General features: G+C 38.0%; 1 protein-coding gene across 1 annotated transcript in view; it reads right to left on the bottom strand.

Annotated features, from left to right (window-relative positions):
• Positions 1-412: 412 nt before the first annotated feature.
• Positions 413-20,970, bottom strand: part of MUSK (muscle associated receptor tyrosine kinase) — an 87,420-nt gene continuing 66,862 nt past the window's right edge. The window contains exons 10-16 of the mRNA XM_045814835.2: positions 15,861-16,124; positions 11,257-11,432; positions 10,568-10,591; positions 4,825-5,026; positions 4,118-4,309; positions 2,815-2,963; positions 413-1,671 (exon numbers count right to left, since the gene is read on the bottom strand). Coding sequence (XP_045670791.2) covers positions 989-1,671; positions 2,815-2,963; positions 4,118-4,309; positions 4,825-5,026; positions 10,568-10,591; positions 11,257-11,432; positions 15,861-16,124 — 1,690 coding nt within the window. The 3' untranslated portion in view covers positions 413-988. The remainder of the gene's footprint in view (positions 1,672-2,814; positions 2,964-4,117; positions 4,310-4,824; positions 5,027-10,567; positions 10,592-11,256; positions 11,433-15,860; positions 16,125-20,970) is intronic.

A 20,970-nucleotide genomic window follows, 5' to 3' on the forward strand; every position in this document is an offset into this window, starting at 1 on the left:
CTTGTAAACTATGGTTTAAGAGATTTAATAGACTGTGGCAATAAATTAACGGATGACAAATTTGAAATGCGTAGCTTCAGGAGCAAGTACAGAAGAAAATTGTATTATTTTGCAAAAGTTATACGCATGTCAGTCTACAGTGTAACTGTAAAAGTTATTATGTCTGCGAGGGTGTTTGTTGTATATATGAGGTAAAAAAAAAAAAAACCAAAAAAGGACAGAAAGTTCTGGAAAGTTAAAGCGAAGGAAAAGATAATAAAAATTTCAAAGAAAAAGGTAAATTAATGAGACACAAAAAGTTTTTTTTTCAGAAAAACCGTAGGAATAAAATAAGCAGATGAAATTTATGACAGGGGCACACACAAAGGAGAAACTTCCACAGGAGAAGCAGCACAAAGACAGAAAAGGAAACTAAAAATCACAATAAGAATACAGCCTTACTGATTTGTCATTTTATTCCTTAGAAGCCCTCTCTCAATAAAGTATAACCACAACTCTGTAGAATACAAATATAAAATGACTCATAAATGCGAGAAAGTAATTCAATAAGAAAACAAACCAGCACCCGTCTTCGGGTGGGGAGACGATGAATGGTTTTTCCTTCTTAGCGTTCCGTACTTGACCTAAACGTCTTCCAGGAAGATACACTACTTTCATAACGGACGGGAATTAACTCTATTTAAAAAATGAAGCTCTGTATCACATTTCGTATTAAATGTAATGCAGCAGAGTCTGCGTTGCCAGCTAATTCAGGGACTGAAAAAGATGCCATTCTCTCCCGCACAGGAGACCCAGGCGGCCTTTCCAATAGCGGACCTGCTCTGGGTCGGTCTCCCGCGTCAGTTCTGCGCATGCTCCGTTCTGGCCGAGCCGCAGACTGCACGCTTCCGGTGTGCGCCAGCATTCCTTCCCATCTGGGGCCCGGGGCGGTGGTTCTGCGAGTCCCAGGCGGGACGGCGGCGTTTCCCCGGGGGGCAGCCTTCGCCCCTCAGCCGCTGCCCGTGCGCTCCGCCCTCTCGCACATGCGTTGCAGGATGCGGTGAATACTGGGGAAGCTGGGTCTGTCGGCGGGCAGCTGGCTCCAGCACAGGCGCATCAGGTTGTACAGCTCCAGGGGGCAGTCCTCGGGGCAGGCGAGGATGTGGCCGTCGCGCACGTAGTAGATGACCTCCTCGTGGGCCATGCCGTAGTAGGGCTGCAGGCCGTACGAGAAGATCTCCCACAGCACCACGCCGTAGGCCCACACATCCGACTCGGTGGTGTAGCGGTTGTAGAAGATGGACTCGGGCGGCATCCAGCGGATGGGGATGGCGTCGTTTTCGTTAGCTTTGTAGTAGTCCGCCGAGTAGATGTTCCTGGAGAGGCCGAAGTCGGCGATTTTCACCACCATGTTCTCGCCCACCAGGCAGTTCCGGGTGGCCAGATCCCGGTGCACAAACTTGCGCTCCGAGAGGTAAGCCATGCCGGCGGCCACCTGCCTGGCGATGCAGAGCTGCTCGGCGCAGGAGAGGGGCGGCGGGGCAGGGCTGGACGCCTGGGCCCTCCCCGACAGGTCGCCGTGACTGAGGCTGCGCCTGCTGTGCGGGGACATGCTGCGGAGGAACTCGTTGAGGTCGCCGTAGGCCATGTATTCGAAGAGCAGGCACATGGGTTTCCCGACCGCACACACGCCTGCAACCGAAATCACGGGCCGTGTTAGGCGGGGTGTCTAACGTGGCGCTCCAGAAAGAGCGCTCCAATGGCCAATGACCAAGATCAGAACATAGGGGACCCTGGCTTTCTGTGGACAGCATCACAGCCCAACCCTGACCCCACTTGGCTGTGTCAACATCTCCTATTTTCCTTTTAAGATTCGGCTTATCTGTCACTCCTGCTAGAATGCCTGGGCTCCCAGCACTACCGATCAAGGATTGTCCTTCTATCGGCCTAGGACCTGTCATCCTGGGACAACCGTCTACTTGTTTGAGGTTTCTCCTCCAACATGTTAGCACTTTGAAAGCAGAAATCATGTCTTATTCTTTTTTTAAATCCCACACACCTGCCAGGTGTCTGGTACAGCAAGTGCTCAGTACATGTTTGGTGAGTGAATTTGGGAACGCATGTTTGCTTTGAGCGTGTAATGTTCTGTGTTTCTGCTACTTCTGTGGAGAAGGATGATAAGGAAGATGTTGTATGAAATTTGGAAAGAATGACAAAAACAATCCAAAATCTTAGTTGAAGTACTCAGTGAAACATTTTAAAATTTAGATTTTACAGTGTTTGTTCTAGAAAGAAAAAAAAAATGCGCATATAGAGTCTCAATTTTAGTTCCAGGAGGACATTTGTAAATCTTAACTTCTTGCCGTGTGCGACAGGGAAATAGGACACCTTGAACTATCAGATCGTTTGGGCACAACTTCACATCACCGTAAAAACAGATTATGAGATCTATGATTCCTTTTTTTCCAGCAAAAATTAGAAGTCTCTGTTCAAAAAGGAAGAGAAATAACAAATAACATTATCTTGGCTTATTTATTTGGGGGCTGGTTTTTACTTTCAGGGATTTGGCAATCAGTGTATTTATAGATTCTAGAGAGAAATTTAAAGAAATGACAACATATTTTTTTCTGAGCAATTTAAAAAAACCTATTTTTTGAACTGAGGTTGTTTAATACCATGTTCCAGAAAATATTATATGGGAAGAAACAGAGATGTCTCTCTGATGAAGTAAAGGAGAAGGTGCCAGTGCAGGATGAAGGAGGAAAACTTGGAAAGCCTCCATTTGGCAAGAAATGTGAATAATTGCAATACGTTTCTTCGTTTCTATTTTCATACCTAAGAGTTTCACAATGTTAGGGTTATCAAATTCTGCCATGAGAGCTGCCTCCCTCTGGAAGTCTGCTTGCATGTCTGCGGAGGCTTCTTCTTTGAGCATCTTCACTGCCACCATTGTGAAAGGTTCATGGGGAAGTAAGCCCGGAGCCCTGAGAGAGACATTTATTTAGGAAGAAAGCAACAATCAGGAGCATTATACATATCCACGTTCATCTACCCGCATTCATATATATTCCCTCCACTTTTGCAGCCTTTCCCAGAGCCACAGAATCAAAGAAAGAGGCCAATAGTAGATTGTACTTAAAACTTCTTGACGCCAATTAATAAAAATCACTGGGACTATTTTCAACACAGGTTGTTTGAAAAATGCATTATTTGTAAATGTCAGGAATTCTAAAGTACACAGATCCAATGAGATTGTCATTAGCACTCTAAACCCTTGATCTCTAGCCACAGTCTAAATTCCTGGAAGGCAGGGACTATGGCTTACTCATCTTTATATCCTTCTGAAGTCTAAAATGATCCCTTACATATTTTTGGTTCCCCATAAGTATTTGTGTGAGATTTTCATTAATCATGTAACCTCCATACCAGGGCCATTATGAGTGGCGGTAAGTTTGTGTCCTGCCCAAGAACACCGGCACAGAATGACAATTGGTTAATAAAACCAAGTCCATGTTTTCTGGCCCACCTGTGTGTCTGTGAGCCACATCCATGCAGAAAGGTTGTTTCCTTCCAGTTCACACAGAGGTAATAAATGGGCTAGCATTGGTCCTTATGCATACTCTTTCCTTGAGCTCATTGTTTTCTAGCATTTTTGCATTATTTTTCCCCTTTTCTGCTTTGCCATTCCATGGACATCTATTTAATATCTACACGTCAGGCTCTGAATTCTTAAATGGAGAGACTAGTTCAAAGCACATTTTAAACGAAGTGGAGAATATAGCAATAGAAAATGGAAGAGAAGTAAATTTTACAATTATTTACTAAAAATACAAGAAATTATGATTAAAATGTATGATAAAATTATTTTCTGGAAAGGAAATATAATTAAACTTTGCTAATTGCTTATAATTTGATATATACATAAATGAAGATTCTCTTCTACTCAGCCCTGTTTTTCAGCAGAGAGGAAAAATTATTAAGATTCAAAGTACAGTACTTAGTAAAATGAGGTTAATGATGTGAAGAATTATTTGATAATAATTATCACACATACAGCCTAGACATCAAGGTAGTGGTCTGGTGACTTTTCAGACATTACATATTTTTGTGGAAAGATTTTTCACAGGGGTAACTTTACCTTGCTTGAAAGACCCTTCCAAAGGCTCCCTCTCCAATATCTCTCACATATTCAATGTTATTCCTTGGGTACTCCAGGCTGAGCAATTTGGGATTCAGAAGGAGTGGCATCCTCTGGTACATGGGGTTGGGATGAAGTCTGTCTAGCAAGAGCTCAGAAGGAAGAGTAGTGAGGGTCACTGCTGCCGATTCTCTGCAGGTGAGACAGGGAAGACCAATGATAAGTTCAGGATCAGGTGAGATCTTTGTACTCGGGCTTGGGTTTTAAAGAGATACAATGTTAGGAGGAAACAAAACAAATTATACTAAGGCAGCTGAAGATCCTTCAGTTTTAGAGCAAGACATATTTTCTTCGGTCTGGGAGTCAAAAGGTAACTTTTCTTAGGAATTTTGTCACTATCCAATCTGTCATGGCAATGGGTTGGGGGGTTGGGGCAGATGGGGAGCAGGAATAGCCATATTTTTCCAAATTATTGTTTAGATCCTATCTGCTGTAAAAAAATTAACCTTAGGACATGGGATCCTATGTAAAATGTTATTGATATTTTTAAAGATCGTGGTTGGGTGCTTCATCCTAAAGCAAGGCAACGGATGTCATAAAGGGACTGGCAGTATTATATATATTCTTCCTCCTGTCCCCAATTCTAATATTAAATTTGTAAGTTTTAAAATATTACTACATGTGGTTGGCTTAAAGTAGAATCTCACCTTTTCTTATTTTTCCATTGTTTTCGTCTTCGGCAGCAATAAAGAGTAGTTACAGTAAGAAGCACAAATATGGCAAAGCTGGACATGATGGAGATTATTACAGTCATGGAGTATGTAGGTGAGATAGAGAAGGAGGAAGAGGAAGAGGAAGGCAAGTCTGGAATGTCCACGCTCGGCTTTGAGGACGTCATGGGTGGGAATGCTGTAAGTAAACAAAATTCTTTTCATTCATTCTTAAACTTTTAAGAAGCAATCTTTGCATTCAGGCCATCTTGGCTAAATTTAAGCAAATTTAGTAAACTAAATTTAATTTTAGGAATATGGTTTCATGGATCAGGTTCTCCCTGGTTATATATCTATAAAGTCCAAGTCTAAGAATCCAGAGATCCAGTTGTGAGTCAATCCAACTTACAGAATCACAGAACTTTACAGATGAGACCCAGAGAAAGGAACTATTTTTTCCAAGACAAATGCAGATCCTGGGCTAGTGCTCTTTACACTGCATCATGTTGTTTATGACTAGACAACAGTTATGGACCTAATTAAGTTATTAAATAAAATAATTTCATGAAATTGTATTTGAGGCCAGGATTGTCTAAAGCTGTTTGTTGATTTACAAACAAAACAAACATAATAGAAGAAGATGAAGAGTGGAAATATTAGGACACAAATGAAAAGTTAGTTCATCCAAAAATTGAGCTCCTGTCAAACTCCTATGAAAAAGGTCAGTGCAATCTGAAAACAAGGCAAAATCTGCATTACCCTGGAAACCAAAAGATGCCATGTTTGTATCACTCTGTAGAGTGCAAAGTCCTTTGCGTATCTATTAAAACAGCTTTATTAATTTATATTTTATATTCTTTTAATTGACTGAGTAAAGACAAAAACATGGAGACAGAGTATCTTAATAATATAATTGACAAGAATGTTCTAATAGCAAACAGTGTACTTTGTACCCTACACGGAGAGAATAAGCCCTGTTTTCAAATATTTGCGGAATACTGACAGACATGATCTTTTGTCAGGCCACAAAAGTAAATCTCAGATTTCAAAAGCAGAAATTATGCAGATTTATTCTGACTAAAATGCAATTAGCAATAGACTAAGTAAAATCCAATAGGACATCTAAAAAAAATTCAATAACTTTTCACTCAAAGAGTAAAAAGTAGCCATAGGGACAGATTCGAAAACAACTTCCTGGTAGAGTATGTGAGCTTTGGCCAAAGCCGTGCTCAGTGGTAAAGTCCTAGAGTTATCTCTTTCCATTAGAGAAAAAGGATGAAAGTGAATGAGCTAGACATTTAACTCAAGACTTTGGAAAAGAAACAAAACCTACAGAAAACAGAAAAATAGCTGATAAAATAACAGCCATGTACAAGCAGAAATTAATAAGTTAGAATACACATACCACAAATGCTGTAATTTAAAAATGGGTCAATAGTTGGTCTTATATTTATAAAGTGGTCTTATCAGTGGAATTTCAATTTTTAAAAGACAAGAAAGGCACAAACATACGAAATTAGGAATGGTAAAGGAGTTTTGACAGTAGACTGAAATAAATATGCAGTAATATGTAATTATGCAGTTACATTTTTTAAATCTTTAGAAAAATAATAGGACCATATTCCCAAATTTGAAAAATCAGAAAATCTGAAGGTAGTCATAACCAGGAACTTTAAAAGTCATTATAGAATTATGGGTACATTCTTTTGGTCTTGGAAGAGATAAAAATTTCTAGATTTTATAAAATGTTCCAATATGAGAAAAATCTATCAAATTATTTTAGAAAGTTATTATAATACTAACATCACAACCTGGCAATGTTAGCACAAAGGAAAAGTGCATACATAGATTAAGGAACATAGATTTAAAAAACCCTAAATGAAATGTTAGCAATTGGCTGCAATATAGTAAAAGAATTAAGTGTTTGATATAAGGAAATAGATTAATATAGCACATCAGAAGGTCAAAAGAAAACTTTTATTGCAGTAGGTGCCTAAAGCCATTTGAAATAGGACGCTTACAAAAGTGATGACAAGTGGGCGGAGATTACAAGGGGTGCCCATGAATGAGCTCTTAATGTAGGAGTGGACACAGTTTCTGTGGCCTGAGCACCAGTCGCTAGCAAGTGGTTTTAGAGCCTGTGGAGACCAAGTCTGGTCACTGTTGTGGCGGGAAGGCCCCCAGCTCAGGCACTGGAGCTGGAAGAAGAGCTCAGCAGTGCGTTCTTGCAGGAGCAAGCACAGCATTTCTCATCAGGTATCACAGCAACAGCGGACTTTGACTTCCTACGTGCCTTTGTGATTGGCTTGAAAGCCGTACTGACCTTCTTTGGACTGAGTCATCTGAAGGTTGGTTTTTTTTTTGTTTTTTTTTTTTTAAATAATCTATCCAAGATGGGTGGGGAGGGGGGCTTAAATTGGAAAGCTAAACTTCCTGATAATAATAAGGTAGGAACAAGCATTGAAAGACAGGAAGAGGCGACAATTTTTGTATCTGGGTTTTACAGGGCAGTTCAAACCATATTTAACATGTGAGGGAATGTAATTTGTAAAATTGGTACTGTTAATCTCATTAGTAAAAATAAGGATAATTTTTTATCAAAAATATCAGACATGGAACACCTAAGTGGGTTAAGCGTCTGCCTCTTGATTTCGGCTCAGGACGTGATCTTGGGTCCGTGAGATCGAGCCCTGCATTGGGCGCCATGTTCAGCAGGAGGTCTGCTTGGGATTCTCTCTCTCCTTTTCCCTCTGCCCCCACCTCCAAAATAAATAAATAAATCTTTAAAGAAATATGAGACATATTAAGAGAATAATCCATGATGACTTAGTAAGATCTATTTTCAAAATGCAAAAATTGGCATTGTTTGAATAATAATTTTGCTTTATGGATGTAATTATATCTTCCTTTGTGGATATTTTGCTATTCCTTGTTTATTGCTTCTGATCTATTTGCTGTGGCCTTCCCTAGAGTGACCAATTATCTCTTCGGATCCAGATTATCAATCCGGATCTCCTTCTTTTTGTCTTTTTCTTCTCTCATCAATTTTATCTCTACCTTTTCCCTTTGAACATCAGGGGAATTTTTATTCACTCATTCATCCGTACATTAATGTATTCATTAAGTTAATATTGATGTTGGGTATCAAGAATACTGTGGTGGACATGGCACGTCTTTGTGTTCAACTATTTAGCTGGGGAACAATTAGTAAACTGATAGTTATAATAGAATATAAGAAGTGTTTAAAGTCTGATAAGCTTGTGAACATCCAGGGGCAGCTCAACTTCAGGTCTAGGCATACTAGGTAGGTTTTCTAGAGCAAATTATTTTAAGTTAAGTGTAAAGGTTGAGTAGGGAATAACCAATTGAAGGTGGATGTGTGTGAGTGGAGCAGGAGGAGTGGGGGGGGGCGGGAAGAGAGGTCATATTCCACAGAGAAGGAATAGCATATCTCAGGGTCCAGACCAAGCAGTTGTGGTGCTTTCCTGAAAGTGCACCTAAAAGTTTCCTTGTTGACTTGGGGAGTGTGTCTAGGTAAGGCTGCGGCTATCAGGTCTGGGTCATAAAAGGCCTTGTATGCCAAGGTAGGTAATTTGGACTTCGCCCTGCAGTGAGTGGAGAGAATCAGTCAGAGGGATTGGCGTCACTGGAGTAGCATGATCAGCTTTTTGCTTTAGAAAGATCATCTGTCTGCCTGTAGCCTGACTTCCTTGGCTGATTTCAAGCTACCAAGACAAAGTCCTGAATGCAGAGTTGGAAAGAGATGTCCAGTAACACACCACCATATAGGATTTCCACCATGCAGATGACAAGGATAAAGAGAAAATCTTAAAGTTTCTTTCTAAATAGAAACAGCAAATTGCTTATAGGAAAAAGTAACAAGACTCATACCAGACAACCAGTTATTTTCAAAACTAGAAGCTAGGAAAGATATAGATGTGAAATCACATCTATAGATTACTGAGAGAAGAGGAGTGTCACTCAGGAATGTATCCCGCTAACACAGCTTTCAACTGTTCAGGTGAGAGAATGCTAATCTGAAGATCTGCTGGGATACAGAGACTCTGTCACCCACAAACCCGGCTGAGGAAGAACGTGAAGCGTGTAGAGCCCTATCGAATTCAGGAATAGTGAAATACCTGCTAAAGAGACAAAGTGAATAGTAAAAAGACATTTCAAACTCAAAAAGATATTTCACTTCAGCAAAAAAAGTTATAAAAGTGAAAACTACTGAAATTCTGTGTGTGTTCAAGCAAAAAAAAAAAAATCTTCCATCGCCCTTCAAAGTGAACTGGTCATGTCCTTCAGAGTTTACTCGGAAATCAAGAAACTTCAAGAAATATTTGAGGGCTTTATACACTCCATAAAATATGGGACACTCGACCTAATCAAGATGCCTTCTTTGCTTCACTACCAACCTACCTGAAAGGCTTAAGCCAGTTTCTTCAATAATAATTGCATTTAACCACCGAGCACAGTTTTAGACATTCCCCATTACATGGTCAAGTGAAATGATCCATTGATGACATTTGCTGTTCACTTTCTTACATGTACCAGAGATTTCATAAAACTAGGTTTTTAAGGGTAGGAAACTGGCTTATTGTAGGTAATTTATGCTGTTCACAATCTTTTAGAATCCATGTACAAGGCAGAAATATGGATTTGTGTGTGTGTGTTCCTGTCTGTTCTAGGACTGAAGGTCAGCACCTTCTGCACAGTGGAATGAATGCCTGAATGGATGAATGAGTAAACAATCAAAGGATAACAAAGACCATAGTCACCAATTAAAAGTCCAATCAAACTCAGTTTCAGCTGCTTATATGACAAAGAATGGAAACATTTCTTTTTCATTCTTTCAATTTGGAAGTAGCAACTTGATAGGCTTCCAGAATAATAGATTTTTAGGGTTTCCATACTGCTCTTGTTTAACACCGAGCCATTCAAGTGGGACCAGTAGCATTCTTTCTTTTAATACTCGAAGTCTCAGTCCTTGAAGGGAGCTGGAAAAATCAAGGCCTGGCTCTTAGCCGGGTGCAGAGGCACTTAGGCCCAAAGATAGGGCACAGGAAATGATTTAAGCCTTGAACCCTCAAAGGGAGTTAACTGAAATGAAAACTTTCCTAATTTCATTCTGAAGATTTCTGCATTCGGGTAGGTTAAAGCATCATTGGATACACCTTTGTGTCTAGGACATCTCTTTCCAAGCAACCTTCTTGAATTCTTTCCTAGGGATTTTGAGGCACCCAGTTTTAAAACTGTTTGATTTGACCCTGTAAACTTTATACTGGAAATTAGGGGTCTTAAAGAACACCTGTCTTCCGAAAGAAAGATCTTTCGTCACAAATGAGGATCATGAATTGGCTCAATGAAGAAATAAATATTTTTTTCATCTGTAAATAATTAGATGATATAAAAATCAAAAATGCAAAATCAAAGGTGACATTTTCAGTTTGGCTTATTTTGTAGCCATAGAAAGGATCAAGCAAGTTATAACCTTGGGGTAGGGGATATTATTTGTATCATTGTATAAATATGGTGCTCTTCATGGCCTAATTAGGAGCTGTAAACTGAGATTTCTGATGATCTTCCTTCATGTTTTACACCAGTAAGCATAGCAGAAAAACCTTTGAGAGGAGCCGTACATTCTGTTCTGGACATCATGAAGTACGAGTGTAAAGACGCATGCACGAATCCAATTACATACACATAAGGGTTCAAGGGCACAAACAAAATTACTTACTTGTTAGGTTTTCTTTTTTATAATCTGAGGGGGAAAGGATAAAAATTTATTTTAAATAAACATCCAGATACCTAACATATTCTGTGAGAGAGTGCTAAGAAATGCAAATTTTCTTTCAGTTTTTCAATATACAACTGGAAAACATTCTTTGCATTCGAATGAGAAAGGATTGTGTCATTGAAATTAAACCAGCTGTTAGGGCTAACAACAGTTCCTTCCAAACGAAGTTCATTAAACAACATGCAGAGATTCAGCTTTGTTTTGTGAGATCAGCATTTTCAACCATGTGGCTTATTTTTGCATGCTTAGAAATCTGCTTTGTTAGCTAAGAAGGGGGACTTTATTCTTTTATTCCACTCATCTGACATAATATGAGGTTTCTTAGCCATTTCTCTGCACGTTCCAAAAAATGTTACAAGCTCTTGTAAGATCTCCTTACGAAATAAGATCTTAAGCAGCAGTTAAAAGTGCTCCTTAATTTCTTTTTGAACGAGTGAAATTAAACCCTAATGCTAACTTGGGCAATTAGGATAGATGGTAGGATTCTGTGATTAGGTATCCAAAACGGGGAGAACTCAAAAAATATATTAGAAATGCCTAGAAATATTGGGAGATTTAAGTTCACAACTTACTTTCTTCAGAATAGTAAATTTGTCTTAACCTCTAAAGTCTTGAGAGAATTCTGTTACCTAAATATGGCAGGCTGGTACAGGCCATGGGGTCCCAGTGCATGCTGGGGAGCTTGTTGCAATCAGGCACGGAGAGCAGGTACATCCCGGATCTGTAGAGTCCTCTGTGAGTCTTTTCTTCCATTGCCAGCCACTCTCTTGCACAGAAGAGCTCCTTCACTGCCAGGCAATATTCTCTATTTTATGGAGAACAAAACTTGATGAATTATAGCATGTTAAGGCCAAATTTGTGGCAGAGCCTAGATTCTGTATTTTCAAAACATCATCATAGTATGTTGTCTGTTCTTGCAAAAGTGTTTTTGAAGGGATCATTTTATTGTAAATAATGTGAGACTTTATGAAAGATAGCATGTTATCCCTGAGATGAAATGCTATCTTGTTTTGTTTTTAAAGTGTAGTTAATGCTCCTGGGGGAAAAGAATTTTGAAGTTCAAAAGGTAACAGATTAGGAATTCCTAATATGCATTCTCTCAAATTCGTATTAAAATAAATACAAAAGGACAGAAACAAGGTACCTAGAGTTTTAAAAACGCACATAATAAAAGTCATAGATCATTGTCAATCAGTTTCTAGCCTGAGAGATTTTCCTATAATTTCAGGGCTAATGGGCGGAGACTGAGGGGCACAGTTGGCATATCTGCATACTTTGTCCACCAAAACAGAAGAGCACCACCTTCCTGGCAGGGTACAGGAGGGCATATGGATCCTTACCCACTCTAGCCTTGGGGAGAAGCTGCCTCCTATCCCATTGCTGTGTGTGCTTCCATCTGAGAAAGCCAGAGTAATTTAGTCTATTGAAATATGAAATGTTATGTTCATCCGTGTGTTTTATTACCAGTGAAAGGTTGAAGAAAGACTAGTTGGACTAATTAGAATTTTGTGCATGAATATTTGCTTAAGCTTATCCTATAGAAAATAGGATAGACTACATAGGAAAAAAAAACCTGGTTAACTCCAAATTAAAATATTTGGAATTAAAAATAAAAGGAAATTAAAGATTATTAAAGAAATTGGAGATAATAGCAATGTTGCTCATTCAGTATCTAAAGGATTCAGAGAAGAGGAAATTGTGTGTGTGTGTGTATTGTGACATATATATGTCACAATGGTGTCTTTTTAAAAATACTCTTGCCTATACTCCCACTTTTCTGGGCAACCACCTGTCAATATGGACCAACTGAACATGTGTGGAATGAAAGGGCTGTGCTTATGAATGTGGTGGGACACAATGTGGTCATAAGAACAATAGGATTTAGAATTCTTTATGTGTCTGTAATGGAAGAGAGAGCAGTGGGACTTTCAAGGCTTCTGAGAACTCGAAGAACCAGAAGAGCATTGCTTAGCTTGCTTCTTGCTATGCCTGGGTCCTACCCTTGGGTCACACAAACACAACTTTTTGCATTCAGACAGCACTGTTAAACTGTGCAAAAATAATATATTGCAGGTGAAAAAAATTCTGTAGCCCACATTTTGTGGAGGAAACAAATACCCTGGAAAGTTATTTTTTTACTCTAAACAGAAGAACACATGAGAAAAATTTTTGTTTGTTTTGCTTTGTTTTCATTGACATGCATTAAAGATGACCGCTTTAGAAGAGTTTTTCCAGGGAAAAAATCAGGATGAAATGGAAAATAACTAAAAACTAAATTAACTTGAACATAGTAGCAGCTGAAGAAAATAAAGACCACAAAGAAGTGAAAGGAACACAAAAGGACTTAGAATTGTCATTAAAAACCATAAAGAAATGGCACTGCAAGACATTGGACAAATAACAGCAAAACTTGACAAGTCTGAACTGAATGCAGACAGAAAGAAGGAAGGGTGAAAATGTGTGAGGAGACAGCTGAGAGGGAAGAGCCGGCAAGAGATCTAGAATATAGATAATGTTTCCCAATAAGAAAACTAAAGCCCGTAAAAAATAGAAAATACTCAAAGATATAGTAAAAGAAAACATTCTTAGGACAAAAAAGAATGTAAACCTGATAATTAAGTCACATTATCCATTATTTTTGTATTACTGATAGGAAAGAAAATAATGAAAAGAGAATTACTCCCAGATGAATTTTACAAATATTTTGAAGGTCAAAGATGAAAAAATAATCCTACTATTTGGCAAGAAAAAAAATAGTCCCTCCAAAGGAACAAATTTAAGGACTGCCTTATTTGTTCTTCATTACAACACAGCCAGAAAACAATTAGAGTGCATAAGATTTTCGGGAAAGTGTAATGTAACGCAAGACTTAAATAGAAACGCGCGCGCGCACACACACACAAGATTATGGTAAAAAGTTTTTTGCATGTAATCTAAAAAACACCTACTCTGGCTGAACAAGAGATGAATCAAAATTGAGAATTTAAGAAAAAGAAAGATTTTCTATGATATGAATGACAGTGAGCATTGGGAATAAGTAACAGAGATCTACACCAGGTAGTTGTATATATGATTCTGTAATCAAATGTAAAAGCTAAAAATAATGGTCTAAAAATTGATCATTGGCAGATAAAATACAGTTGAATAATACTAACCAGGTTTACAATTCCAGATAAAATTTCAAAGATCAAGTGCGGAGTATTCAGTAAAATTATGCTTAACTTAAATAGGCCTACCTTTAATACCCTATTTTTAAAATCACAACTTTATCCACCATCCTTGGCACTCCTGATCTCCCCTAACCTGGTGCTCATTTTTTTCTTTTCCTGTGATACAAGACACATCCTAAGGTAATATATAAGTTATTTATTTATTATGTCTCTTGCTCATTGTTTTCTCCTGCTAGAATGTAAGCCCCACAAACAAATGCCCTAGAATAGTGCTTAGAGACCAGTAGAAGCTCAGTAAATATTTGTCAAGTAAAAGAAATTCTTTGTCATTCGTGGAAAGTTGCACAAATCATTTAATTACTATTTATGATTAGAAAAGCATGAGTATATGTGGAATTTAAGAAACAAAACAGGTGAACATATGGGGGGATGAAAATAAAGAGAGAGGAAAACAAACCATAAGAGACTCTTAAAGATAGAGAACAAACTCAGGGTTGATGGAGGAAAGGAGGTGGGGGATGGGCTAGATGGATGATGGGCATTAAGGAGCGCATTTATTATGATGAACCCTGAGTGTTGTATGTAAGTGATGAATCACTGAATTCTACTCCTGAAACAAACAAAAAAAAAAAAAAAAGAAAGAAAGAAAGAAAAAAGAAGAGAAGAAAAGAAAACTATGAGTAATAGAATGCTTTTAAAAATCTCACAAATAACTAGAAATGCAAAATGGTTGAAGACCTTTGAACCACTAGGAAGGATAAGGCAAACAAAAGCCCTAAGGAAAGTAATTTCTTTAAGTATACTACAATTGACTTAGAGATTTAGGAGACGATTAACTATGCTATCCTAATAAATGTGAAATCTCATTGAAAGGGATTTTTTTTAATCTAAAAAAAGCAAAAAAGGTAAATTATTCTCAATCTTAAAAAGAACATCTGAGGCTCTTACATGTAAGCTGGCCTAGGACACACATGTTGGAAAGTTAATAAATTTATTTTGTGCTAGCATATAAAGATACTATTCAATTTTAATTCTGATTGTTCCTCAAGAGATGCTTAGATATCATGCCTGATGAAAATATAATCTTCTTGGGTGAAGTAACAACAAGTTATATTCCTCTTACAATTTCTCCAAGCCCTCAAAATTTGCAGTGAATTGAGGAATAGAGCATTCTATTTTAATGACCTCAAGGCCCTATGATTATTTCAATATTTAATTATTGGCTTTATCAAAACAAAGGTGGAAATGTGCTGTTGGTAGTTTTCATGTATTTTCTTCAGAAGAAAACAATATCTATCCAGTTTCTAAAATATACCATGAGGACAGTTTATCCTGTAATCCTCTCTGTTTTGTAGATGAGGAAACTGAAGGTTAGCCAAGATTACGTGTATCTAGAAAGCAGTACAAACAGTATTTCAACTTTGTTCTACTTGGCTCAAAAGCCAGTTCGATTCCTGTCTTTCCTACATAAGAAGTAAATAAAGGCAAGATAATTCTATCAAACATGGATTTATGAATTTCCATGTTTAAAGAGTATGGGGGTTTTAAAGAAATAACTATTTATTACCACCACTCCTCGCCATGAGAAAGAATGTTAGTATTTAAATTAGAACATCGGGTGGAATATGTTTTAAAATAATATACATGTTATAGAAAGTAATATTCTGAAATGCTCACCAAGATCTCATATTCATTGGCAAATAGTGCTGACACATTTGACACGGACCTTTTCTCTTCTCTATTGTAGCTTGCTAATGAGGTCCACATTTGTGTTTTTTTTTTTTTTTATTTCATAGAAGGCTGGACTATTTATGAATATGATAATGTGAACAATAACAAGTTGAATATTCTACCTTTTATGACATTTTCTAGAAGCTCAGAGCCCTTGTATTATAGGATGTCATCAGTGATTTACATGGTAGGAATTCTGTCCGATTAATTACTTTCTATTTTGGACAAAAGCCACCTTTTGCGTTTATCATAGCACACGACAGCTTCTTTTGAAAACTCTTCCTGTTTGCATTCAACAGAATTTTCCCACTTCTTTGTTTTTTTTATTTTACCTGCAAATGGGTGTAGGAGTAGGCACTGCTCCAGGGCTGCAGCCTTGGAAGATGTGGTTACACAGCAAAGCCTCGGCAGCCGGCCGGCAAAATGGGCTCACTGCTCTCAGTTCATTCCAGGCGGTGTGAACCAGTAGTTCTTGGACCTCCTCCGGGTCTGCATAGGAGTTGTTGAAGAAGACAAGAGCGTCTTTGGCCAGGACAGCATCACACACCTCCCCTCTGTACTGGGCGCAGTAACCTTTGTTATCTTTCTGTAGTTTACTGAAGGAAGAAATGAACAATGTTCTCCATCATATACTATTTCTTAGCATTCAGTCTGGGTGTTTTGTTTTTTTTCCCCCCGACATCCACCCCTGCATCACAGCAATAGGAGAAGATTGTACTAGCAACTTGGCTGAAATGTGCTGTCTGAATACTGTCTTCCTTCCCAGCTATAATCCTACTACCTCCAGCTACTCCAGAGGCATCTTATGAGGGTCATATGTAATAATGGATGTGGAAAGCTTTGAGAACTACCAAAGACTGAATAGATTTGAGTGTTTTTATTATTTTACATTCTAAATAGAATTTAACTACTGTTGGTTAGGGGGCTTCGTATGCTTCTTACAAATGGAGCCGATTTCAGCAAGTAAAGTGCATCTAAAAAAACGTATACATCGTGACAACTAACAAATGATTGAGCATAACAGTTGTGGTGACCCAGCTTTGTGAACATAGTTTATTTACGTGTTACAACAGTTAAGTCCCTGAATTTTATAGAAGACATACATCTTTGTGACACCTCCTGTACCCAGATCTCTCACTCACACATCTTCCCAGCATTTCATTAAAGACTAAAATGAAAGTCACTTAGGGAGGAGGAGGCTTGGGATCAGGCTCTCAAAGGAGCTAAGTAGATATTCAGCTTTGCTGTTTTCTCATTACATGACTTGGGGAAAGTCATCTGGTCACTCCGAGCCCCATGGGCCTAATCTATTGAGTGATGTAAGCAGTTTTTCTGAACTCAGATTGTGTGTTAATGGGTAATATATGAGGAAAAAAAATTGTATACTGCTAGCACAAAAATAAGAGTAGAAGCTTCTCTGCTGTAACAACTGAAGAGAATGAGAGGAAGAATGGAAAAATACTGCTGGTCTTCTCTGCACATACCCACTGCCCCCTAACGGAATGCTGGGAATTATAATAATAACTCCTACGCTCACCTGACAGATATTTCCTGAGCACTTATTATGTGTATACACTGTGAGGGTCTCAACACATTCTTATGCCTTCCATCAGATCTCTGTTGTTAACAATGACAAAAAACTAAGTTGTATTCTCATTTAGGTTGGTATACTTGTTGCGATTTCACAGTTCATTATCTTTATGTAAAGGATTTTAAGGTAAGAGAATTAAATTGGAATTTGTGAGAAATTTTTAAATTGTTAAGAGAACCCATTTGAATCCGAACAATTGACACCTGAATTAGAGACCATGGCTGACTAATGTTCAAAGCAAATCTGTTAAGTGGCGTATAGCTCATTTAGGTAACGATGAACTTCCAAGAAATACCATACTTTGAAATTATGTTCATAATATAGACTCTTCCTCTAATTCAGACTAGCCTTTTACTAATTAGCCAACATGAATTTTATTACATTACTTGTAGTTTGTAGTTCATTTTATAAATGAAGGCCTTGAATAAGAAGACACAAAGCTGTCATGAAAACTTGGGCCAGGAAAGGTTGAGCAAAAACCCAGAGAAATAGCTTGTGCCCCAGCCTCTTAGGGAAACCTGGTCTGTGATAACACTAAGAAAGTTCAAGAAAGGCAAGGATGCTGTACTTTAAAAAACTGAAGAATAATATCTAATAACCAGAAGTACTTCAAACTGGCTTACTAAATGGTCTCACATATTAATATAATATCTTGGTATAAAGAGGGGATTGATAAAAGCAGGTGGGATTCTTTTTATTTTACACAAAAACCACATCACGTAAAAGTTAAATATTTCCCTGAGTGCCTCTGAGCTGAGAATTATTCATCCAGGTCCTGCTGTCACGTGTTAACCATCAACTGACTGTCTTTATTTTTCCATAAGTATTTTTTAAATTAAAAAATATTCATGATTTTTCCTTTAATTATACAAGCAAAAAAAAAAAAAACCCAGAAAAGGTACACAAAAGAAAAATTAATAAAAATAGCCTCAAAAATAAGGATTATTGACAATTAAATAATTAATCTCTCTCTGTGTATGTCTGCTGCCTTTCTTCATAAAAACCCTAGACAAATCTTTGGAAAAACCTGCATTCGCCTGATAGTACTGGGTCCTCGCTTCATAATGTAAAAGAAAAAAGAAAAAAAAAGACAACAAAACAAACAAGCCAGAATAGGTTTTGAATAGAAATGAGATCTTGGTTTGTGATTTTGGTTCTTCTTTCTACCAACTTGCAGAGAAGTAGCCTGTGGAAACCCTTTGTATGCTGGGAAAAGACAAAATATAATGTATATGGTTCTTATTAATTTTCTATGCCTCTGTGATCTTCCTAGGAGTACTAAAGACTTAGCTTTGGAAGTGTATCTATGCTAAATTCAGCTCTACAAGGTGCAGGATATACAGGGCCAAGTACACATGTATTATATATATACACACATATATAACATATATATACGCATACACATATACACATATGGAGATTGCCCATCACACTTTCAGAGCTTAAAGAACTTCCTTTTCCCTTTCCTCGCCTCTTTTCTAGACTCATAAACCTCTAATTTTTCATAGTGATCAGATTATCAGAGGCAAGACGTGGAGGCATATGGGGCCATAGTCCCTCATCCTCCTAACCCTATCACTTAAAAAATTGAAAAGAAGCTCACAGCAAAAACTGGGGGACAAGATGAATGCAAAGAATTTCCATTGGTGTCTTCTGCTATCTTTTGCAAGTGAACTGTCCAACTGATGTTGGGTTCCTCTGCTCTTAGCTCTTGGAACTGCCAATGGAACAGCACCAGAAGCAGCTGGTCCTCTTGGTCCTTCAGACAATGGGGCACAGGTCACAGGGATCTATTCACAGAATGCTGGTTATTTTGGAACGGTCTGCCGGACAGGCTCCAAAAATGCTAGTGCATAATGCACATGGAGCCAGTCCCTCTCTTGCCTCCCAACACATGAAACCTGGCTGACCTCCCTTTCTGTAAAATGTCTTCTTAGCGGCAATGATGGATATATGGTCTCAAGTCCCTCCCTTAACTTATAACAGACAACTCTCCTTGGTCAAATCGAATATTTAAAGGATTCTCACTACAGTTTTTACTCTTACTTCTCTCTGCTTCAACAGATATGAACCACATCCAGTAGAGCATTTTTCAATGTTTTGCAAATTGCATTTTGCAATTTCTATGAGGGGGACCTCGATTCCCTTTGAACACATAGTTCTTTGTCCAAGGGCGTATCCAGATGGCCAGCTGAGGCTGGTTTGGGTTAAAGCAGTCCCATGCCTCCAGTGGAAACTCGCACGGGTTTTCCCACCCTCCTTAGGGGTGGCACACCTGAGAGCTCTACCTGTCGTCTGGCACAGTACTTCCTCCTCAACCATGGTTTCGCTTTCCCTGGTTTCAGTTGTCCTCGGTCAACCATGGTCCAGAGGCAAATGCTCCTCCTGACGCACCATGGGAAGGTCACAGGAAGCCTCCCATTACGTCTTCACATCTGCATCACTCAGCCTCACTGTGTCTCATCTCGTAAGCATTTTCTCATCTCACGTCATCACAAGAGGGGTGAGTACAGTACGATATTTTGAGAGACCACATTCATAACTTTGATTACAGTATATTGTTCTATTGTATTAGTACTGGTGTTAATCTCTTCCTATGCCTAATTTATAAACTAAACTTTGTCATAGGTATGTATATATAGGAAAAAACCATAGTATCTGTAGAGTTCAGTACTATCCATGGTTTCAGGTGTCCGTTGGGGGTCTTGGAACATATCACCTGTGGATACAGGGGAACTACTGTATAGACAGATCTTTCCTTATATAGCAATTGCCTACAGCCGCTGTACTTTCCCAGCAAGTGTGATGACGGGGTTCTGCACCACTTCCAGTCTCCAAAGCAAACTAAAATTGTTTTTATTCTTCCACGCTTAGTGTCTTTGTATACGATTCATTCTCTAAGGCAGGGGTCAGCGGATATAATCCACAAGTCAAATTCCACCCTCTGCCTGTCTTTATACTGCCTGTGAGCTAAGAATGGTGTTTACATTTTTAAGCAATTGAAAAAATCAAAAGAAGTGAAACTTACATGAAATTCAAATTTCAGTGTCCATAAGTAAGGTTTTATTGGAACAGAGCCATGTTCAGCCATTTATGAATTGTCTACGGATGTGTTTGCTCTGCTATAGCAGAGCTGAAAAGTTGCAACAGAGCCTGTACATAAAAAGCCAAATATATTTAATATCTGGCCCTTTACAGAAAAAGGGTTTGCCAGCCCCTGCTCTAAGACATAGATCAAATGTCATTTTTCTGAAATGCCAAACATGGTGTCCTCAAGGACATGGTTTTCTCTGAAAAACACCTCTTGTATTTCTTCTGACCAAAATTAGTAGCTAGTTTTTGTATAAAATAAAGATGTAAAAGATGATGTAAAGAAGAAAACATTTTTAATTTAAAAAAATTTGAAAATTATATTAGCCAAATATATAAACACTACATATTTTATGTATTTGTACATGTATCGGTTACAAACAGTATATATATAAGTCTAATATATAGTTTTATATATACTATATATAGTTATACACATATATTTATATATACAGTATATTTAGAAGTATTCCGTAAATGTATTTTTGTATCCTGAATTTTTATTTAGCATGATTATAATAAGCATTATTAATAATATAATTAATAATAATATAATGAAACATTTGCCTGTGCTATTATATTTTTCAAAAGCATGGTTTTTATTTATTTATTTATATTTAAAGATTTTTTTTTTTTTTAAATTTGAGACAGAAAGAGTGAGAGAGAGCATGAGAGGGGAGAGGGTCAGAAGAAGAAGCAGACTCCCTGCTGAGCAGGGAGCCTGACATGGGACTTGATCCTGGGACTTGATCCTGGGACTC

This window comes from Ursus americanus, chromosome 18 (genome assembly GCF_024610735.1).
Source record: "Ursus americanus isolate L20-20 chromosome 18, mUrsAme1.1.p, whole genome shotgun sequence".
In the NCBI taxonomy this organism is placed as follows: Eukaryota; Metazoa; Chordata; class Mammalia; order Carnivora; family Ursidae; genus Ursus; species Ursus americanus.